This window comes from Gadus macrocephalus, chromosome 7, assembly GCF_031168955.1.
Source record: "Gadus macrocephalus chromosome 7, ASM3116895v1".
Lineage (NCBI taxonomy): Eukaryota > Metazoa > Chordata > Actinopteri > Gadiformes > Gadidae > Gadus > Gadus macrocephalus.
In genome coordinates this window covers 18,723,619-18,748,640 of record NC_082388.1, presented here as the reverse complement: position 1 = coordinate 18,748,640, position 25,022 = coordinate 18,723,619, and the positions used below count along the sequence as shown (strand labels likewise).

The 25,022-nt window shown below is 40.4% G+C and overlaps 1 protein-coding gene across 2 annotated transcripts in view; it reads left to right on the top strand.

Moving 5' to 3' along the window:
• opcml (opioid binding protein/cell adhesion molecule-like) overlaps nucleotides 1–25,022 on the top strand; it is a 158,605-nt gene that overhangs the window by 70,586 nt on the left and 62,997 nt on the right. The window contains exon 2 of one of the 2 annotated variants that reach the window (XM_060057168.1): nucleotides 2,088–2,163. In XM_060057168.1, coding sequence (XP_059913151.1) covers nucleotides 2,088–2,163 — 76 coding nt within the window. Of the gene's footprint in view, nucleotides 1–1,356; nucleotides 2,164–25,022 lie in introns of those variants that run through there. The other variant, XM_060057167.1, reaches the window with a different exon arrangement.

Sequence of the window (25,022 nt, the reverse complement as noted above, 5' to 3'; positions counted from 1 at the left end):
AATCAGTGGCGGTTGTTATTAATCTCTTGTCATCATCGGTGCCGTGCATTGTTATCGCCATAGACACGATGTCCACCTGTGGAAAAACTGGAAGAGTCCGCCGTCCCAAATGTTGACATTTTCATTAGCAGTTGGTTGTGGTGGTGGTGGCTGGGGTGATGGTGGTGGTGGTGGTGGTGGTGGTGGTGGTGGTGGTGGGATCACTAATGGTTCAGCGCCTCACCATCCTCCACCTTTCACTCTAATTAAGACCACACATCTTTGATTCCGCTGAGGTCAGCAGGAGTTTTTTAATTTAAAAAGCGTTAAGATGTGCATGTTGTCAAGACTGCTGTTTGCATCTGGGGCAGATATCACTTTAATTAACTCTTATCTTAGCCCACCTTCCCTTGCCCAGCCTATCCTAACCCCTACCATAACAACCTTGGAGTGAATTGAAATTGGGCTTGGTCTATTCACAAAGAGGTTGCTTCTGTGTCAAAACAAACAGTGACCTCCATATCCTGGGATTTGCCTAATCAATCCTCATGAATATTTGCCTATACATCTTGTGAAATTAGATTCCAGAGAATTATGCTGTTTTGCCTCAGCCTCTAAATCCCATCTGCTGAAAGCCAAATCATTTGAGGTTATAACTCATCGGGTAAACAGTTGTATTGCAGATGCTTTCAAAATGTCTGATAAAAAATGTAAACAACACATTGAATGTTTACAAGGAAGACACCAGTCTCTTTTCCAGTGGAAGCATCTTACAATTGACAGCCATGATGCCCTCCTTAAATATGTTCAACGTATGCTTAAGTCATGATGAGTCTCCTCATGAAGGTCCGGAGGGGTGGGAATGCACAACGATGTACCACTTCTTCCCCCTATAGATAGCGTCCCCAACATGCACGTATATAACATGATGTGACAGAAGAGGCAGCGGCGTTAACGAGCGACGGTAAACAACATGACGACACCGAATCAAATCTGCCAACTTCGCACAGCAGCTATTTATGGGGAAAAAGAGTACTATAACACGCTACTCCAACTCGTTAACTGCACTTTGGGACATGTCCGCTGTGATATGAAGATGATGGACTCACGTGGCGTGGGAATAAAGAATCACATAACTCGGTGAAAAGCGGGAGAGAGAGAGAGAGAGAGAGAGAGAGAGAGAGAGAGAGAGAGAGAGAGAGAGAGAGAGAGAGAGAGAGAGAGAGAGAGAGAGAGAGAGAGAGAGAGAGAGAGAGAGAGAGAGAGAGAGAGAGAGAGAGAGAGAGAGAGAGAGAGAGAGAGAGAGAGAGAGAGAGAGAGAGAGAGAGAGAGAGAGAGAGAGAGGAGAAGGGAGGGGGTGGTGTAACCCAAAAATCCAATACACACATACGGCCAGTATCACGCGTGCGGACGACAGTGAGTTTACATGCGCACGAGGGCACTGCGGAGTGCTGATTACCGCGCGCGCTAAAAAAGATCACAGTCTCGTGCAGTGATTCCACCTCCTGGTTTATTAATCGAACTGGGTCGTTTTTTTGAACGCAGAGGACACTTTTGAATTTGAAATGAACGGAGACACTGGAGTGATTCCGCCCGTTGGAGTGCACTTGTCTCAAGAGTGAACCCGTCCCACACCCGACGTCCTTAAAGAAAACGAGGAGACTTGGCTGATGCATCTCGGCGCGAGCGTCCATTTCACGGCAATTACAGTTGGAAGCAAAAGGGGGGGGGGGCGGTCTGCAATCCTCCGAAGAGATCCCCTGTTTATCTTCAGCCTCAAGCCAGCGCAATAGTACCCACACGTTCGCTGCGAGCGTAAAAGTAACCCGACGGCTGACATTCAAAGCGAAGAGTCACTTTTTCTCCATTTACACGGGAGACAGGGTCGCTCGTTATTTCTTTTGGGGGAACACATTGCAACCAAACTGCGTCTCGTGGTGCTCATCTGCGGTCTCTCTCTCCGTTTGTGCCGAACGACTCGAGGAATACCCTTCAAGTTTTCCCTTGGAAGTTGCGCATTGTCAAAATGGGATTTGGTGGCTTTTTCGCCGTGCCCGGTAAATGCCTTGTTGTCCTCGGACTAAAATTGTTGTTCCTTATACCTGCAGGAGTTCCGGCAAGAAGCGGGGACTCTTTATTAAAGGACAACATCACCGTGAGACAAGGGGACAGCGCCGTCCTAAAGTAAGTCATTTCCCAGTGCGTCATATTGATCCGCACGTCGTGCTGACTGTGGTGTGTTGGTATTCATCCGATTAACAAGTGTTGTTTGTGTGTTTTTAAATAGAGGCTAAATCATCACACTGGGCCTTGCTCGTATTGTAAGGCTATTCATATTCTTTTTTTTTATTTGGAAGAAAACGAGTCTTGTAATGTTTGTGTTTGATCTGCACATGAATGCATATTTTGTTCCCGAGTGTACATCTTTAATATTGTCCTTGAAGGTTATTGATCCGGGGATGCTCAGCGCCTGAGCCTTATGACATTTCTGAATGCAGCCTACCATGTCAGTGGATGTTTTATTTCAACTTGACCGCGTTAGAAGGCTGTTGGTTATTGAATAGCCGATTCAGACCAGATACCAATTACATTAAAATCGCGTTAAAGGATGTGAAACGCGCCGTTGCAATAACACTGCTAGAAAATCAGTACCACAACTGAGATTGGTGTATTAAGGGTATTGGATCATATCAGACCCCCTAATTACACTCTTGTTATCTGTTTACTTTCTACTGTATTTTTACTGGTGAGATATCTCTCGGAAATGTCTACAATTGTACATAAACGTGGTGCTTTCTCTGTAGATGTTGTTCAGACTGAAGATGTGTCTTTCATCTTCAGCTCTATCATTAGACGAATGTATGCTTCATGTAAACCCAATTTTCAAAGGCAGTTTATGTAAGAAAAACATAAAAATGTAATGGAAATCTGACTTATGGCTGGCAACAATTGATCCCATTAAAACACGTTTAACATCCAATAGCAGAGAACAAGAAAAAATCTTGTGTACACCAAACTGCATTCCAAAGAATGTTTATGTCGTTTGTACACTAATCCCCTCACAGTTCAAGACAAAAACAAATACACACCCTTTATCGATCCCTGGGAGATCAATGAAATGTGTTCTCTGCATTTAACCATCGCAGTGGTCAGCCGTGGGGCGCACCCTAGGGTGTGATACAGGTGTACAGCCAGTGCCCGCTCCAGGGCAATGGGGGATTAACCTAACATAAATGTCCCCTGGATTGGGGGGTGAACCTGGGACACCTGGAAAAAAAAAAGCCAGGAGGTAGCACAGACAGAACATACAAACACACTGAAGGCCAGTTCCAAGGACCCTGTAGGTCTGAGGCAGTATTGCTAACACGGCTGTATATTGCAATGCAGTTGCGTAATTGGCCTGTTCACTGCAAACGCTTCACAAGCTTCTGTATTCCCCATTTGACAGGAATTATGTGTGGTATGCTTGCCGGTAATCAATTGTGACTAGGAATCATTCATTTAAATGCATTAAATTATAAACGGCTTGTTTTATAGCGTATTGCCTTTACACAGACACACAACGTATATGTAGAAGCAGGTAATAATGGAAGGGTGAGGGAAAGCCCCAGCAAAGACACAGAGTGTGCTAACCATGTCACACTGATTGGCATCTGGGTCAATGACTTTAATCTGAACCGTGTTAAAAGACACAGAGATTGTTGTCAGCAGGGCACCCCTGTTGAGGGTCTCTGGCTTTCTGTGGTGTGGCAGGTTGTAGGTGAAACAAGGACATGCTCAATATAGCATATCACTACACACTGAGGCGTGACCAGATAGTTTAACAACAAAAAATATGGCTTGCTACAGAGCTGTCTCGGTGTACCCACTTGCAACCATTACATTTTTATACATTCTGATTTATTAAGTCTTATTGGGATTATGTAGAAAAATATTAAATCCAAACAATAGATAAAAAATCTTCAAATATAGTAAAATCCTGTAATGTGTTGACCATAAGGCAGTTATCGTGCAAAGGATGCTATTTCATAGAACAAGGCTCATTAATATGAAAGGCCTGGCTGATAAACCAAGCAAAACTATATCAATACATTTACACATTTCTGTATGACTTCGCTGAAAAAAGAATAGTTGTGAAATAGAACAAGTTTATTGCACTAAAACTGAAAAGAATCTCTCAAGTCTGTCATGCCCTGGGTAATAAAAAGTTCACATGACCCATTAATCTTTATAACGATGATGCAATGATCTAACTTACTCTATCTGCCAGTCCCCTGGGATATCCTTTCAAGTTCAGGTGTCACCCTCTTCCCCAGCCCAGGAGGGTTGCATCACTCTCCCTCGCGAGCGCTGTGTGGACATCCATCTTGCACCAGTTGGGTTACAGCCTCTTCATGTTGTCATAAATCACAGGGCTGCTCATTAATGTTTAATATCCAGAAACCTGTGTGCTGTGGCGCTGTTCAACTAGAACCCCTCCACCAGTGTAGGCCGGCCGCGTTCATCAACGCCAGCGTTCTCGCCCGTCTCTGCGCACTTTTCTGATATCATTAATACTCATCAGTGGCAACACCTTCCTGTCACCCTCGGCCAGCAAATGCATGCTCTGCTGATTGCAAGTGTCCTACTTTTTCTTCTTTAAGTCCTTCACAACTATTTACTCCAATTTGTTGTCTCCACCTACGTTAAATCACACGTATATATTTCAGCAACAATGGACTATGAAAATGATTATATCCTTTAATTCTTATTATTTTCTTGAATTTCCAAGAAAATAAAGCCAGATAAGACAGCAAGACACAAACAACATGACAACTTTCTTATACTTAGACACCTTGTTCTACAATAACAGAGTGTGCAACATTAGGTTTAACAAAATGAAATGAAACAAAAAGTACTTGCTGCTACAGCCTTTGCGTGTGCACTTCCTCCACATCCTAAGAAGGTCGATCTCTGCTGTAAGATAAGTAGGGCATCTTTTGCAGAAATGACCAGAATACCCTTGGAGGACTTGCGCATTTATGCTGCGCTGGCACTTCTTTCATATACCACAGGAGACACCACTTTCAAAATACAAGTCCATCTGCAACCAAGAACTTTCAGGTCGAAAGCATTGAGAGAGAACAATGGAGTGACATTTAAGGGGAAACCAAAGGCACTATAAGTTACTCCCATTTCCTCAAGTCTTATGACTTGTTGCAGTCTCGTATAGTAAAAGGGAACAGCAGTTTCATCACAGAAGCCTATTCATCCAAGTGCTAGCACATATGTTGATACCGTGTTTGTCAGCAGAAAGCTGCACTTCAAATCACTTTGGCTATGTTGCGTGTCCATTCCACTTCAGATCTAGCTCAATCCTGAAATTAGATGTCTCCAACCATCTGTCAACGCAAAGTACCGGCCTCCTGTGACCACACAAATCATTTCTAATTCTCTCTAGCCTCTTGCCAAATCCTGGACCCTTATTTATAAAAAGACCACCCTAATAGGGGAACATGGCAGAGAAAACAGCCTTTCTTTGTTTTGGTTTCCTCAACAATGGCCAAAAGAAAACGCAACCGAGAAGATGCAATTTGCTATAGTTTCAAACTCGGTTTATAGAGTTGCATCAATGATGATGGACAAGTATAGAATCACCATATTGACAAAAGATATTGATTGATTGATATTGATTGATTGCCATTACTTGACGGCTGCCACTCAGGTCAGAACAAAGTTTGAGCCTGAATCCCAACTCTTCATCGTCTCTCGGACGCTACCCATTACTAAAACTGTCTCCATACACTAGATTGTGATTGAATGGGGGTTGGCTCTTGCACTCTGTTTTCACACCGCTCTACTGTGACTGTAAGAGAAAGGGTTGTGCTGCAAGCTGTATTTTTGGACTTCAAGTAACCGAAATGTATTTAAAGGTTAGCACAGTGATGAGACTACAAATCTTCATGGAACATTTTCAGCCCCAGCAAACGCATCTATGATATGTGGAATGCTATTATTAAGGCAATTAAATGAAATTGGCTGACACATTTTAGCAGCTTGAAGTGATCAATGTAAAAGCCCAGCCATGGACATGAATATGGATGAATGTTTCATGCAGCCGGCTTTGTATTACTGTCATTATGTACACATTAGGAAATGTTTTTTATTGATTGTGTCCGATTGTTGTTGATCCATTTACATTACTATACTGCCTAGCAGTCTCTGCTTAGTAACTGAATTCTGTTTGAAAAGGTCACTGCATTCAAGCTACCACACCTATTGACAAAAACAGGACAATGGATCTATATGGTCAGGATCTAAATCTAAAGGTTATTTGTTGAATATTAGGATTTTTGATATACTTGTCAAATAATATAATAGCCTACTTATCTTCACAAGTCCAATTCCGCTTCCAGCTATATTAGTATTACAATACATTGATGAATTATGCATATTGTATCCATCCAGCTTGTAGACATCTTACCTCCAGCAAGAGCCAAGCATTGCTATATAAAGCCAAACAGAACTTCTTCTGGTGAAAGCTAGTTCTTTCACATCATGGAGGCTAATCTGAAGGTTTTTAGCTCTATCTCACAGAAAATAAATGGCGGCTTGCAATTCTGTCTTTCTCTGCAAAGCTGTGTTTGGCCGTTCACCTTTGTATCAAGATTAACTTCATCCATCATATCCAGTGGCTGAGATGCAATCATCTCTGTAACTAGGACATGTGTAGGGCCGTCTTGTGTGTTTCTTTAAATCATGGTCACAGTAATATCTAACATCCTCAGAGGAATATTAGGCTTCATTGACACTATCCACTGCTCTGGATCCAGACAGTCTTTTAATTATTTGTTTTGGAAGGACAAAGCTTCGAAGCCTCCAGCCTGCATCCTGCGTCTTCTGATTGTATTTTGACTGATTTGGGACCATGTTGAGGGGCGCACATTTTTTAGTTGGAAAGGTTTTACACCCTGTAGTTGTTTGTCGAAAAAAAACAGGATCTTGGTCAATTTGATTCTTGAATCTATCAATTACATACTTATATTTTAGTTATATCATGGTAAAGCCGAAGACACCCGACCACATCAGGATAAAATAATGTCTGGAGAGATTTGAATTCATAATTAAGTGTTTTCCTGCTCAGAATCGTTATGAGTCTAATACAATGTTTTGCTACGTTTTGCTACAAATATGAACCCAAAATATGTTCTTTTGGCCAAAAGACATAGAACAAATCGGAATATGTATTGTGTTGCACAAAAATATCATACCATGAATTATCACAATCGTTCCGAAGAGGTTGCTGGAAACAAACATAATCACCAAAATATGAATATGAAAGTGTGTAGTAGGGCAGCAAGATTGCGTGCAATAGAACAGGGATTGCTTGAAACAACTTACCTGGAGAGCAAGTGAGTCACATTTAATCAATGCGGTGAAGACAGCGGGAGCTTTAAAGCTAATGGAAAGACAGACTGCAAATGCAGATCCATAGCCACAGTGAGCTACACTGGCGCAGGTTGCAGTATAGGAAGAACTAAAATGCGACAACCTTGCATGCAAATTGGGTGGAATTGGCCAGACGATGAACACATTCTCCGACAATAACAACCAGTTGGGTATCAAATTAGTTGTGACTCATCAAATGGTAAATAGACATGCACGTGTATATCACTTTTTCTTAGACACTACAGCTGCAGAGATACAGGGTTGGCCTCTATCAATGTCTCAGTTCAACAGAACCCAATCTTTAATTTATTTGGTATTTGGAAGGGGGGGAAGACATGTAAACAGATGTGGCAGGTGACAGATGAAGACGGTTGACTTGTGCAATTGGGAAGTGCAATTTGCTGGAAGTATTCTGTTTAAATTGCAGTTGTCAGGTGTGGACTACTAGATATTGGAAAAAGGCATCGTCTGAGCGAGGCTGGGAAATTATGTGTGTGGCTTCTGCAATGATTCACTGTTGCCAAAGTGGTGACCTTCCAGAGATGAACAACCTCAACTGGACCATGCGACGTAATTCCTCTAAATATGTCCTTGATCACAATGCTGTGGACAAATGCTTGCAGCAGATTGCACTATGCATTCGTAGAGAGTTGTTGTTGACACAGCTAGTAATGGAAGACTTTCCATTATACTAATACAACATCTACTACCAACTACTACTGCTTCTACTACTACTAGGTATATTACTAGTGATCATCCCACTAATTACTATTCTAGTGATAATAATAATTCATATTGTTATTGTGTAATCGTACACAAAAATAACAACAATAATAATCAAATCAGGGTAAATAGCATTTTTACGCATTTTACAATAGAAAATCATTCTAGCTAATTGACCCAGCAGGGATAATAATCAGCAGGGAGTTCCAGAGGGTGGGGGAAGCCACCCTTCACGGTCACCAAACATGCAACCTGGTGAGAGGAAGGTAGGGAGCGGTCACATGTCTGAGCATTGGAGAGATTTCCAAACACACTTTCAGTCCTTTTCCATTTCAACATACAATTAGGATTACAGTGATGGTAATCTGAAAAGGTCATGTTGTTTCTGTTGCTGTTGGAAATGCTCATCAAATGCTCGTCAAATAGTTTGGGTCTACATCTCGTATTTCATTTATGAGTAACTTTGTGTTTTTTGTGTGTGTGTTGGTGTGCCTGCCTGTGTGTGCATTTATATGTGTATGTCCGTATATGTGCATGTGTGTCTATGCTTGAGAGAAATAGAGCGAGAGTGAGTCAAATAGAGTGTGCGAGAAGGGGCAGTGAGAGAGAGAGATGGAGAAAGTGCATGTGTGCACGTGCCTTTGGTTTGTTTGCACACACAGTGTGAGGGTTTAGCATGAGATTTTGCATGTGTGATTCTAGCCTATTAATCACACATGTCAAAATTGCACTTGATTGCAAAATGGCAGAGCTGGGACAATGGGTTTGGCACGAAGAAGATTACTCAAGCTAGCGGAGAGAGCAATTGCCCTTGTAATAAGGCTTCAGAAGTAATCTGAAATGTTCCCCAGCTATTTGATTTGGGAGGTAAGAACAACATTGGAAAATCGAAGTCTTTGTTTTCCTCGTTTCCTTCATCATTATTTCTGGCATGATAACGTTTGTGCAGCATTGTTGCACCACCTGCCAGGCCTCACCATTAGTTAGTCTAATGCCAAGAAGGACCCAAGGTGGATATAAGCAAAAGTTTTAATATATTGATTAAATAAGGCATGGGCCTCCTTAAATTTGGGATATTAGGGTTAGGTATCTTCGGTTCATAAAAAAATAAAAAACATCCGTTTTTTTTCAGCTGTTTCTTTGCATGTTTCGCATGTGGATACGTGGCTTGAAACATACATTATTTCAGAGCTGCAAATAATCTCAAATGATAGCCATCAGCCCAAGCCATCTGGCATGTCACCTGAGCAAAGCACTCTTTTATCTGCATTCGCAGACAAAGATAGGAAGGCAAAGGAGCATCTCTGTTATGCAACATATATCTAAACAGGTTTTTTGGGCTTTAATCTAAAATAAAATGAATGATAGAAGATCAACCGTGTTGTAAATGGGAATCCAGGCTCAAGCAACAACAGAGGCTGAAATTGCACTTCAGTATCTCTCCTCCATCCTTATTATCTCGGAGGAAGGAAGGAACACATTCCCTTATTTTATGGCACGGAAGGTGATAATATTGATGAATGACTCACTTACTTCACTCTGAATGGGGGTAATCTGTAAAAAATTAAACAGAAGACGGGTGTCATTATCACACCAGTTAAATTCCAATCTTTGCAACTTTGCAAAAATAATAAGCCTGCATGGTCTCGTGAATGATGAAATGGAGGTCGAGAGCTAGAGCTGTTTCAACAATGAGATGCCGGATGGTGACTAATCCTTGGCTTTTGATATATTGCGCTGGAGGGGCGACAGGACTTTGACTTCAGAGAGGGTCAGAGACATCATGGCCATGCATGTTTAATTACACTACTGTTGGCTAGTGTTTACAGTCCAATGTGCGTAACAAGCCAGACATCAAGAAGTGCAACAATCCAAGACAAAACCGCTCTTTTTCAAGACATCACACTTCCTTGTATGATGCAACGGTGAACTGTGATTAATTATTAATTATACATGAGTCGTCCTGATGAAAGAGTAGTGTTGTGAAGTGCCTGCTCTTCAGATCCGTCAGCTCAGTTCAAAACCCATTATGCTATTGTAGCAGACGAATGGGTTATATGTTTTCAACACTGATACATGTCATGCAACAGGACAGATGTCCAAGGCCTCTGACACATTGGCCACTCTGTAAACCATTGGGAATTTTCATGGGGCCTCTTGGGGAATTAATTTAGGTGGGAATTCCATGATTTTTTTTACACTTCTCATACAAAAGTGTACTCGTATTCCTTTGTATCAAAGCGATACATTATGATTTAGTGATGTTACGCTATTCCACAAGTATACCGTGTCTGTGCTTGAAAACTAAAAAGGAAAATAGGAACCATGTTAATAGATGCTATCACTTAGCCCATTTTGTAAGCCTAGCAAGGCTTACAGCTTTTAGTTGTCATCTTCTGCTTGCTGTTGTCAGCTGAAATCGTTGTCAGAGTCAGCCCAACTGGGATGGATTTCCATTGGAATCTGATGCTACAGGCTTTTCCTTTCTGGACGCTTATTTTGACAAATTCCAGACCAGCTGAACATTGTCAGACACAAAAGACTGAAATAATGCAGCTCAGGGCCTAAACACAATGAATCAACACCATCTTGTATTCATAGCTAAAGTTGAATTGTGTTGCGTGCTTGAAGAACGCTATATATAGCATGCCTATTCAATATTCAGTGATGTATGAAATGCTTTCAAAATATGTAGATGCATGTATTTATTGAATTTGACTTATTGTTACTGAAGAAGTTCTGAGGGCACTCAATGTCAACAATATTGTCTGTCTAAAAAAGGGCCGCAAACTAATTCGTCAACCTCACAGGTGGCACATTTTACTGGACAAAATTAAATAGAACAGCAAAGTTGTGATCTGGTAAAATTAGCTCAGATACAAGGACATGGTCTCCTTCATGGGTGTTGATTTGGGTGCTCTACGGCTTATTTTAGAGGAAATATTCCAGCTTTAAAGCCAGCCTGATGCCTTGCATTAAATGAGCCATGCCAATCTGGATCAGTGCCTCCGCTGTTCTCGACTTAAGAAATGGCTACACTCTGCATCATTAGGTTTGCAAAGCTTGAGTTGTTATGTTGTAGCACAGTGTCTAAACTTTAAGACAGCATTGTCATAGATTGCTTTCTGTTTGTGTGACTTTTATGTATTCTACTGCATGCTCGTGTTAATATAGTCTATAAGACATAGCTGGCATGGGCCATGTGTCTACTCTGTTAAAATCGATTGAAGAGGAAAGGAATGACACAGTATTCACATGTTCATAAAGAATATTGAGATTTAAGACACACAGACTCTGTGCACTATGTTTAATTAACAAGTAGAAGTGTCATTTTTCTGTCCATGGTTTCCATCTCAGTCGTCATTTGAATTGATTGTGAGGTTTTACACAACCTTAGATATTGAACATGAACTTTTATTTAATCTTGGGTAATGCATTAAAGAAAATTGGCATTTTTTTTAGGTGTAAGCTTAAATGCATTTTTAGGATTTGTTTTTAATGGAATTTAATTCACTAAATCTTTTATTTGTTAATAGTTTAATACCAATGTGTTATGCAGAAATTGCATGCTCTCTGCGAATGAGATAAGAAATACAGAGGTTATTATAATTTCACATACTCACACAGCCCTGAAGAAAAAAATAATATACTGTTAGTTGCTCCGTTTGTTGGCCCCTCTAGAGGTACAAGCACAGCCTTGCCACTTGATACAATGTATTCCCTTTTCCCCTTCGTAATTTCTCTGCCGAGGGTCGAATCCTCGGATGAAGTTAAACTAATCTTGAATATTTCATTTTGGTTCACTCTTCCTAGTCATCCAAATCACTAGTTGATAGTATGTTATGTAGAATTGTATAATTCCCTTTTTTTCTAATTCTCCTCTAATTTCTTATTGATATATTTAGTGTGTGTGTGAGTGTTTGTGTGTGTGTCTGTGTGTCTGTCTGTGTGTGTCTCTCTCTCTATATATATATATATATATATTTGTAGAGTATATGTGCTTAGATAATGGTTGGATGAAGTATGCTAGAAAGTCATGGATCAGAGTATGATTTATAGCTAATATAAGATACCTTGCAGAGACAACAAACGCTTTCTTATCTCGGCCAAGCAGAGTCCAAAGTAATGAACAGAATGGAGTCAGTGAGATCCATATCTCAAAGACATCGCGGGCCTTCTATCTATGATGTCCATTTAAATGGCATAGACGCAGAATTGCTCAGGCTGTAGTCGGTATCGACTGCTTTCACTTAGCTCGTCTGTAAACAAAACCAGTCCGAGCATCACTGACAACGGCTGCATAGAGGCCATCCCATATTGGTTATTTCAATTTAAGATCAGGGCGCTCCATAACCATTTCAATGCTTGGAAACGGGGGGCCTGCTAGCAGATGCTACAATTCCTGCTCACTAGATAAACACATGCACACACACAGACACATGTACACATTCACGTAGACAGACACTTATACACATACACACACACACGTCATGCTTTTATCAGCTTTGGCTTGTATCTTGTAGCGATCGATCGAGATGCCAGTTATGTGTTGGCTCTTAAACCACCATTGGAGTTTTATAGAAACATGATAAACATCATCAATCTTTTTGTGCAGCCTTCAAGATGTGGCAGATGGTTCATAGCCTTTTAATCAATTGGGTTTCGGTGATCCTGTATGTACCCCATGCAATTCCACGTATGCCACTGGGTCTGAAAGTTCATGCTGTTCAAGTCAGTTTAGTGCATCTGTCTGCAAAATTTGCCAGGGAATATTCTCTGTTCATCCATGGATGGCAACATATTTTCCTTGAAATGAAAATTAAGCCTAAAATTGCATTCCGAACATAGAGTAGAAATTAACAATGGTATACATTTTCTTAAATCTGTTAAACTGTTTTGTCATGTTGGCCTAATGTCAATGTGTAACGTTTGCAAGAGATGAGATGGTTTGACAAATAAATCAGCAATTTAATTTGGTGAAAAATGTTTCTTTTGAATATTATTAACACAGAGGGATACTGTAAATCTGATTCAAATTCAGAACTATGCTCAGCAAATGTTTGGCAGAATATCATGTCAAGACAGTATTCTATCTTTAATACAATGACAATGTAATGTTACCATCTGCCCTCATTCAAGCAAATAACAGCTATAGAGTTAACAAATACAAATGTTGTTGAGTTGTTTAATGGTTCTGGATGAAAACAATTCTTGCAAGTGGAAAGCTTTAAACACACAAACATGCTATGCTTAAGAATGTGTGTCCATGTCAATTGCAAATGAGTATCATAAATACAAAAACAAAAGCTGAGCAGACAATTTTCAAAGCAAAGTCGATTTATAATCACCTTTCCAACCGCTTTCTAGACCTTAGATGACCTGAAACCTTGTCAAAGTTGAATGCCAAAGAAAATGGGATTATGGTTTCTGTAACTATGGCACGGATATGGGAAATTAGAGATCAACCTAATATCCAATATCATGGCTTGGTTCTTATGTGCTTAATCTCTACTAATCTGCACCATCTCACCGTAAAGGATCATTGAAAAATCCTAGCAGACCTTTAAAATAGCCAGGGCCATTAGGATCCACAAAGAAAACCTTGCATGAAATAACACATTGTAATATGCATAATGTTGTTTTTTTTGTTTTTTAATTGGACATGGATTTCCCACCAGGCAAATTAGAAGGGCTCCTAACATTACAACACTGTTGACATGGAATGGAATACATTTTTTTGAAAACAAAAAGGATGTTAGATCGCACAGCCAACATATGTATCCTATGTGACCTATCCATATATGCATCCCATTTGTACAAGTAATGTGCTAATAGGATATCTCATTAGTACATTATTTTCAACTATTATCCTACCGTACTTCTGTCTCCGTTTCATTCAACATTTAATCCAAGATTTCAATAATAAATAGAATGATAAATCCGAAAAACCTTTTTCCTTTTCCTTTAGTTCATAGTACTTCTGAACATTAATGCAGGAGCATAACGATCCGGGACATAGCAGAACAGAATCAAGGCCATGGTTGGCGGGTTAGGTCGAGCTATGCAGCTTTTCTCTCAGAGTTGGAATTTTAATTGAAGATACCTTTTAGTGAAAGGACCATTAAGATCAAATATAGAGGACACGACATCAGTGTTCTTTATGGTCGTTAAAGCCCTGAACCTTTTCACTAAGAAAAAGCTTCTTTTTTTTTATTATAGTGCATTGAAGAAATGTTTACCATTCGAAAGGTAAAAGATCATAAATAGATGGAAATATGTTCTTGACTTCAGTAAATGAATGAACAAATTGTTCTGACCTATTTGTGATAGTTAATGTGGTTTTGGTAGATAAATGGACAATCCTTGTACGTAGCAGCTAATAGAGGCAGAGAGAGGAAGTGCTGGAAACAATAGTTCATTTGTAACTGCCATGTATTTGCGGAGGTACTTTTCAACATCTTAACTGTTCACAGCCTGTGGACTTCGCTGGTTATGCAATGTGTTATCAATGCTGGACTGAAAGTCGCTGCAAGGTTTTATTTTATTTCTCTGAGGAAATCAGCATTCAGTCTTGTGGTGTACAGTGGTCACTCGGTCTGATCAGTTTGAGCTGCCTATATTTATTGATGAATTAATGGCCTTCTGAATAAACCGGGAGGACGGTCACTGGAAGATGGCCTCGTTCCAGCTGGAAAACTCCTCATTAGCCGAGCCCTAGAGTGACCGTAGCCGCCAATTTTGTTATGGAAGTTCTGGCAGCGAGAGTGACAGCAAGTACGGCTAAGTTACGCTACGTCGTGCTCTGTTCCCGCAGCATCTGCCTACATAAAAGGTAATGGGTGTAGAAGGACATAAAGATACAATCTTGGCTGCAAGTCTTAGTGGCTGGCACCTTGCTTGGTGTCTAGCAGTTAGTAAAAGAGCTGCCTTTCAATTAGAAAAAGCGGGGGGGGGGGGCTTTTATTCTATAAATAAAAGATGACTCAACACATTGAAGTTTTTTGTCTTTTCAATTACCAAGGGGGCTCCTTGAAACAAAGTCGGGGTGTTGCAGTGCACTCCTGCATCACATTCCCACCTTCGCTCAGGTAGACCACTTGAGATAAAATATGTCTTAAGTCATCGCTTAAGACTCCTTTGCATTTTTGGCTTATCCTTCATCATTATTCAATACCGTTGGCATGTTGCCACCTCAATATCAGCACATAGCATAGAAGATACACTTTGCTTGAATATAATAAAAACTGCCAAACAGCTCTGAAACCCAATGTAAATTTGTATTTTAGAGTTTACAATAACATCTCAGTTTAAGAGTATACAGAAAATTGTTTCTGAGTGCTGGCTACGAACAGCAAAAGTATTGTTGACGATTGTTTCCTCGTCAATTTGGCTTTTTAGTCTGTCAAAGTTAGCAACCTTAATCTATTTCTGGAACGCGTAAGGGAACAAAAGTAAATTCTTTTTTTATTTAGCTTGCACCTCCAAAACTAACATGAATGTTATCGGTTGAGATCCTGCTTTATAATGATCATTTTTTTCTAATCCACATAGGAACATTGTGTATAAAGGTGACAATCATTGGGTGTTCATTGCTGGAGTATAGGTGTATTCGCTAGATATGAATACTGTATGTATAGTATAAAGAGCCAAGCTTTGTGTATCTGTGTCTTTTAGCTTTTTAAACCTGCATGCACGATTCATCTCGTTCACTCAGTACTTTATCTATAATCACTCCCCACAACCCCATAAGCAAGCCTGCGGGCTACGATAATGAACTACGTGTAATGGACACGTTGAAAATAAAACTCAATGAGGGTAAAAAAACGAATCTGAACTTAACAAATAGATACTCCTTCGCCACAATCGCAGTGAGATGTATGGAGTCATGGGTCTGGCTGGGGAGAGAGAGGCCCACCATTTTGTCTGCCGTCTTGTCTGCCAACGACCACCAAGTGTGATCTGGTGCGTCATTATCATTCTGGATGTCGTGTTTTTGTTAATCAACATAAATGATTTTGTGGGAGAATGGGATGGTTCATCATGGAGTCTAACGGAGATAGCAAGCAGGAAACGTTTCCATCCCTAAGGAGCATCCACTGAGGTTTTGAGCGATAATCTGCCCAACAATGAGATGCAAAGTGTGCAAATAATAAATGATCAGATGAATGTCATCGTAATTCCCAACGCAACCCAAGTACATCAAGCAATCGTGCAAAAGTGATCCCTCTGAAGACAATAATTGTTTTAACGTGACTGACAATCACATAACTCCCATCAGTTGTCTTTTCCTTTATTCAAAAACTATTGCTCAATGCACAGTGTGTGTGCGTTTGGGCATGTGCAAAAATAGGTGCATGCGTTTGGGTGCATGAATGTGTGTGAATTTGTGTGATGTGTCCTCTCAGGTATCATTCTCCTCCATCTGCTTGTTTCCAGTTTTAAACCACTGCTTTTATCCATATTTTTAATTAGGCAATCACAAGTATTTAAGAAGATTTGTTTGATTTTGTCTTGTCAACTTTGGTTCCACCAGACTATTTTAATCATCATTGTTTCTACCATCTGGAGTAAGTTAACCAGGAGGTAGACCCAAGAGTTTGAAAACGATGTACTTGCCCACGTGCAGAGCATACAAGGACACTAGGTGAAAGCTGAAGTTAAAGTTTATGGCAACTTTAAAAACTAACAATCCACTAAGAGTGGTTTCAATAGTCAATGACGGATGATAATATTAGGGATGGATATTGATGGCATTTAGTGAAATCGAGACTGAAATGTTATTATTATTACCACGCAAAGAGCAATATAATGAGGAGGTAGCAATTTATTTAGCTATTTATCTTAATAACTTATTGACTGCTCCCATATTTTTCTTCCTAAAATAAACATTAGCGGGTTACAGGATTGGATTGGACATTTAAGATGTCCCATATTCCTTATAGCAGAGGAAGTTTTCTTCCCGGTACAAATACAAAACTAATTTCAACCGTCTGAATCCTTTCCAGATTTCCAGATCATTATCACATTGTGTCATATGCTCATTTGAGTTAGAAACTAAAACTCAAAAATATATATATATATGTGTGTGTGTATATATATATATATATATATATATATATATATATATACATATATACATACATACATATCGTCCACATCTTTATATGACTGCTGTCTCTCTCTTAACCTTATCAGGGAATGTAACTGATTCAATTTATTTTAAATAAACAACAAAGGTCCTGATTGATCCATTGGTTTGATTTGGTTGCTGGGTCAATTGCTTGCTTTTTCAATTGATTGGTTGGTTGATAATGGTCAGCCTTCCCTTCCAAATGGTTATAACTGTTATCAGTGGTCAAACAGTCATGTTCCTGGTGATTATAAGCAAAGAGAAACAACACTGAACATTTCCTTCATCAAGGGAAGCAGCCACCAGAATGGCTTTTCACAACAGAAAAGCCATTTCTTTGGCTTGGCTCACCATTTAAATTGTTGAGGCCTGTACTGACATTTTGAAGCTTTGGAAGCCAGTTAATGAAATTGCTTATAATTTCTACCACAGATTGCTTAGAAAGTGATATTCTCAGGCCCTTTACCCATGGTATGTAATTAAAGCGAAAAAAGTTAGCCTTTGCTTTATTTATTTAACCAGGACGGCAACACAGTTTTGCTGCTGTGTGGTGTGCTTAGAAATATACCCGATTGAATAAGTTGGGGCCCAAAACTAGTACAGACCAGACGGATATCACCTTTGTCCTTTAATCTGCCATTGCATTCTTGATTGAAAGTGGGGAAACTGATGCCTGGTGCCTATACTATAAGACACAAGGAGGGCTGGTCTCAGGCCTGACTCAAGGCAGCCCACCATCATCAATCTTACCTGGGAAAGCTCCTAGAAAGCTGTCCAGGTCCCTGTTCCTCACCTCTGACACATGACAGCATAAATAGAAGAGAAAACATGGTGGTGGCTCGATGACGGCAAGCACATCATTTTCAGCCCCACATAAGGAGCCTTCAAGAACCATGTCTCACTTCTACCTGTAACTGCAAAACAGATGTGGCCTCCCCCCTCACAAAAACCCTGGTATTAACTCATGCTGCACGGTTGAGTGCATGTTGGATTGGCCAGAGGATCAGTTCTCAGGCAGGTGGCAGGAGGCTGACTGGCAGCGGTGAAATGAGGGCCCGCACCAGGAAGAGTAGCGACCCCTCTCTTCTTCTGGGTCATCGCCTTCTCCAGCCGCTGCAGTCGCATTTCTTCCGTCTTCCCCTTACTCTGTCTGTCTGGTGGATTTGCTTGCCGGGGACAGTTTACTTAGCTAGCACTCCATATAGTCGATTTCATTTCACCAACAGTGTGTTACGAATGTGGCATGCTAACAAACAAAGATCTTGTGTTTCGCCTGAGTTTTTAGCAATGCAACAAAAAAAAAGTAAAGACAAGCTGCTACGAGTCTCAGGCGGGATGCTCGACAGATTGTAGCTCACAATTCGACAGCGACCTCGCTCAAGGGCAGCCCATAATCCAATCCTTAAGTGTGCCCACAAGAAGGAAATAAAACCAGTCCCGTAGGCCCAGAAGAAAGGACTGAATGGGCATCTGCGCGAGCAGAAATGGCTCGCGTGGTTTTCTGCTCGTTACTTTTAAACACTGGTTGATATTGTTTACCAAGCAAATGTCCTAAAGTGCCTGTTTCTGGTCGAGCTTAAGTATTTTTTTTTCACTCACATCAAGGAATAGCAATCATAACACAACAATTGAGCGATCTGGCCTCTACAAAGGAGCATAGTACAATGATAAATAACAGACATCTGCATGGGTGGGCGTGTTGCTGTGTGTCAGCTGCACTTTTTCATCGGACATTATTGCACAATGATAAGCTATTACGGGGAATAGGAAGAATTTGAATGGCGTACAGACTTCTATAGAAAGCGTCTTGAATTTTTGTCACCTGCTAGATTGGAGGGTACACGACGAGTTAGTCGTTCTATTATATGTTACCGTCTGGTTTTTAATTAAGGGGGAGAATGAGTTTGGCTTGTTAGACTCCAGGCTATGTGAAATACACCCCTAACGCAAGACTGTGAGCGTGGAACACTTTGCTGTACCTTTTTATTTTTTTGGGTGTTCAGCTGTGCAGCTGTGATGCTTTGATGGTGTGATGTCTGTGTGAAGTGAGAAGTGAGGGATGTGTTTTCTTACATCAGTGGTTTAATGGATGCCTGTGTCCACTGAGGCCCATCAGCTATGTGGCGCTTGGTGAATATTTCACTTTAAACCAACAATCCCGAATCAATACTGAAAAAGCACATACTGAGTCATAGAATATGTCTCTCTTCCGCATCATCTGCAAGACATTGAATAGTTTGTATAAGACATATATATGCACATCTGTGTATAAAGAAAAAAATTAACATAAGGTATTGATTGTAAGCTCAAAAATTGCATTTACAAAAATAGATATTTTTACTGGAGGAAAAGCATACTTGCTGAAGTATTATTGTCTGTTCTGGTTTAAAACCCCTTCAAACTGACCATCTGCCAAACTATTATCTCTCCTGTGAACACAATTTGTCCAGTTGGAACCGTGAAGCACCAACCTTTGGCATGGCTCTGTGCATTGATTTAGTCTGTTCTTCGGACAACAATGAATCACAGGCGGTGCTGTTTTCTGGGTAGATTAAGTACAGTACTAATGAAAAGATTTGGCTGTTATTTTGAAGCGATTTTGGAGCTAGAAAACCTAATGAAGCTTTCCCAGACTTTAAATCCTGTTTTGTATACTCTAAGGAGCAGTGAGTACTGATACGTTACACAGTTTGTAGTCCAGTAAGGGTGCCATTTCAATAAAATATAATGTAGGCATTTGCATTCCATTACAGAAATATGTCAGATATTACATAATAAAATGTTTTGATCAACTAAATGTTCACACCGGCAATACGCATGGATACTTTTATGCTGCGTTTAACACATCAAAATAATAGGTTTAATACATCGTTTCTTTTAACCCAGGCGGCTGGCACAGTCCTGGACCCAATCGCGAGGGGGTAAAAGACATCCAAAATATGCATAAACACACATCGGCAGTTGGAACAATGCCTGTTCTGTTCCCCTCCTGCGAGTGATGCAATCCTGCTGTGGGAGACTAAAGTGCTTAATATAACTTCAAGGAGTAATTAAGGCGGGAACATCACGGCTGAAAGAGACTCCGGCTCTGAGCTGTAGGGCGATGACAACACCATAAAAGAACCACGGCGCTTACTCTTTTAGTCCGACAGAAATATCCAGCTGGAAAATAACACATACTTAGAAGAAGTTCCGAGAATAATTGGGCTGAATCTCGAAGGGTCTTTTTCGTAGCATGAGCTTTTACAGTGAGCCTATACTTTATGAACCATAACGGTTGTGTAAAATGATGCAAAGCGAACCTGATCCAAAAAGGAAAATGGTTTTGAGAGTAATTGGTCTCATGATTTTTCATTGTATCCCTAATAGTTCATACACTTCTTCAATTCTAACACAATGTACATCAATGGCCAAAAGCAAGGTTTTTACTACATACTAGTAATGGTTTTCATTATGTGGCTATGACAGCAGGATACAGAACAACAAAAGTAATGTGGGTAATAAACTGAAAGTTGGATTACAAATAAATCATATTGAGGTCCTACTTAAAATGATGAACAAATTAACCCTTCTAGATGAAGAACAACCGAAAACAAAAAAGCAAAGACAACAGTGTACCGGTCCCTTCAACCCGGGGTGTGCACCGGGAACATGACAGCAGGAAAGGCTGGTTTTCAGCATGCTGCCCTCCTCCAAGACAATGTTAGATAGCTACTCCCTAGGACTAGAGCAACTGTCTTCCCATATGAGTGGGCGACTACTGAATTTTGAATGTGTGTTTGTAGGAAAAGAAAGATAAAGAAACTTTGACTGGGGAATGTTTTAACCTGGAATATGACCCACCTCCATGATCACTACTGCAGTGTAAATTCCATGGATCACGTTCCTTACAATAATAATAATGGTGCTTATTTTTGCTGTCGTTATTTCACACAAAGAAGGAGGGAAGTTTAGTGGCATGGGCGATGGACTCTGACACAAAAGATTCTGGGTTTGATCCCCAATTTCTGCAGCCGACCTGTCGACATACTTGCCTGACCCCCCCCCCTTTTAATTACTTTCTTTTATCTATATAAGATAAGAGTCTCCTAATGAAAAAAAAATTATAGTTCATGAATAGTTAATGTTTAGATCATGGCTAACTGATGAATTGAGACTCAGGCAGATGATTAGGGTAAAGATAGAAGGCTCACCCTATCACCTGAAGTCTGGGGCCTTTGATAAGATCCAACTGGCTATACAGACCTGATTAAGATCCACCAAGACTCATTTCAATATGGCTGTGACAAGCCACATGTAACTGGAACAAAGCTCAATGAAAAAAACAAAACATTTTACCTGACGAGAATTCTGGGGCCAGGTCCAATTAAGATTCGCCCTCCCTTCGGCCTTTCCCCGTCGCCTCATGGAGCCGGCCTCGAGCTTCAAGGTCTAAACTGTGTGTTCACTGCCCAGATAGGCAAACCCAGTGGCCCTTAGAACATTCTAGACATTTAATGATGATCATTGCTGTTCAGAGCTTTACATTGGGGACTGAGAGAATGGGAAAAGCCACGACAAATCAAATAGCACGCAGTTAGAGCAAGAAAGGTAATGAACTGTTATTTCTTCTTTGGACTACAGCGAGCTCCAAAAAATTATTTTATCAAAACAAATAGTTTCTAGAGCCCGATTTCTAGTCATGAAACGCAATCATTACTGCTACATGTGACATTTTCAGTTAGCTACACACCCATACCTGGCTGGCCACGTGAAGAAAGCTTTATGTTGAACTGAAAAAAGCTTAATTCGACATGTTTGTCTTAAAAGCCTCCAGTTGCATAACACATTGCATGCATTCTCCGCACACAAATATAATTGGCATTTATTTTTTTAGTTATGTCACATTTTGTGTGTGTGTGTGTGTGTGTGTGTGTGTGTGTGTGTGTGTGTGTGTGTGTGTGTGTGTGTGTGTGTGTGTTGGTTGAGTGAGTGAGTGAAACTAATGTTGGTTGTTCTAGGAGTTTCTGGCAATTAGTGGTGCTCATAAAATGATTTAGTTTCTAGAAGGGAGGTTGTGTTTTGAGGTGTTAGGAAGTGTCGGTTTGATTTGGGTAAGGAACATACTTGCAGGAGCCCACGTGGAATTGCTGGTGGTCATTCTTTTGATAAGTTATAAACTGTGTATGTGTCTTTGTGTATGCTGCAGTGTCTGCCATTTCAATCTGTATTCCCATATGCATTATGTCAGCACCATTATATCAATTGTGTTGCTTATTTAGCTAACTTTATAAAGTCTGTTTTTGTCAAGTACTATAATTTTTCCCCCCCAAAGGGAAAACCATATCTTATTGTTTTAGGAATTATCAAACTATCAAACTTCACTCTCGTGAAGTGTAGTGTGGAATTACTGAGTTGTATAACACAATCTGAGATATTTGCTTTTCTTCTGTTGGTTGCGTTCTTCGAACGCAGAGGTAATTGTGGTTAGCTCACTTCGAGAACAGCAGTACTATGACACATTTCCTTTTTTAGTTATCTTCTTAAGCCTAATTTGTTGTAAAGCTGCAAATGAACAGACCTGACACGGTACAGAACCCATCTGGGTCATAAAGGGCTGACAAAGACAGAAGCTCATCCAAGCTACATCAAGGATGCTGTTAATTACTCCCCCCCCCCCCCCCAATTCTATTTTCATGCATAACAAACCCATACAAAAGTACTGTATAATGCTAACAGGCATTTTGGGGTAATAGAATAGCAATTAGGGATGTACCAATCAGATTTATTTTAGGCCGATACCGATCACAGATATTTTTAATGTGTGACTGGTCAGCCCATCCGATTCCAATAACAATGATTTCCTCTTATCTTGTGAAAACACATTTCCATGAATCAATTGAGGCAAAGCAACATGTCGAATATTAAACAACATAAATAACCAGTATGCAAAGGAAGCGTATACCGCTCGACATTGATTAATATAGACTATGCCATAAGTATTTACGTAACACCGACTCTTCATGAAGGCCCCGCCAATAAAAAGAGCTCTGTCAAATGCTTCACTCACAAAACAAGACAACAGTATTTTGGCATCTGCTCATCTTCTATTGAAGCAGTGGAGTAAAAATAGTTAGTTGCACACAAAGCTGAAGGAATCAGTGGGGAGTTGCCTTGTCCTTCACATAATTAATTCGGTTCAACTAACCTGGGGATGAATAATGAATAGTGTAGGTCTACTATTTAAGTGCAAACCTAAAGATGCAGTCTTGTTATTGCATACTAAAACCGAGATCAATGAATCAGGCTTTATCTATGCTTGAGTGTTGCCTACCTTTATTGAGAGTCAGGGCATTTAAAGAAGAATTCTGTTACATGCAGGACAAAAATTAATTGTTTCACTGACATAATGACAGCACGTCTTGTCTCAAATTTTTCTTGTGCATATTGGTTTTTGAGTCACATGATTGGCTCCTGCCAATCGGCCATTGGCTGATTACGATCACGTGTTGCTAGTTTCAGTGCATCTGTACTAGCAATATCATATATCGTTTTATATCTGGCTATCGGTTGACAGAAGCAGCAGGGATTTTTCACCTGGATCTACTATGAATGTCTGCAATCAGATTTTAGTCATTCACAGACCGGGGCCTTCACAGTTACCGTGATAGTGCTAGCTGCCCTTTTAGTACCTTCCCTATCATTGGATCATCTCTCGTGCTCATATCCTTACTGATTTGCTGATGTCGATCAAATGCTCTAGCCTCAAATGACAGCAGCGGATAGTAAGAACGACCCAAGATCAGCAGCTGCAGAAATTGTAATAAATGTGAAAAAAAAATTAACAAGCGCTTATAACGACAGACGGTTTTGCGATCGGTGTAGATATGGAGGCCTTCTTAATCGCATACAGCCGTGATATGCCGTCGTATTGAATTTTCTTTTTAACGAATGCCAAATGTCACACATGTCAAACCGCACGCTGTTATTATAGATATTCTGGTTAATAAATCTTGACCTGCACAACGTCCCACACCTGCTGTCAATTTTATCCCGTCGTCGTGGAAACGGAAGCACCAGGCCCTCCGGCAGGTTATCAGACACGGTCTGTAGTAATGCAGATGGATGAAGGATAAGTCCAAACTGATGGGACGGATGATGGACAGCTGTATCCAGGGATAAATCTGGTTGTCTGCGGTCCAGCCAAATTGACAATCCCTGTGTGTTATGAGGGGTCCCATTTCAGACGATAGACGGTATGTTATTCTGCCTCCGTCACACGTGTTAGCTCAACGCCGTCCGGCAAGGAGGAACTCCCGGAGCTCTGTGGCTCGAGAGGAAATATGTGTGAAATGATATGAAATTCTCCATAGCCAAAAGTGACAAAAACGATAAGTCAAGTCAACCGCTACATCTGCCCCATCCTATGGAAATGTAAATCAAATTTATAGCCAAAACTAATGAACACACCTGCAAAAAGACATTCAATCACCCAGGGACTGTGTGTGTGTGTGTGTGTGTGTGTGTGTGTGTGTGTGTGTGTGTGTGTGTGTGTGTGTGTGTGTGTGTGTGTGTGTGTGTGTGTGTGTGTGTGTGTGTGTGTGTGTGTGTGTGCTAGGCTTTGTACTGACAGGTAGAAAGCTGTTAGCTTGCTGCGAATATTTCTCACAACCAATCCCTATTTTAATCATGATTAGAATTGAATCAATGAATTAATCAGTAAAGTAATAAGTTATTTTCCCACCAAGCGTTTTCTTGGTACATAGTAACTACCTGAGCATGT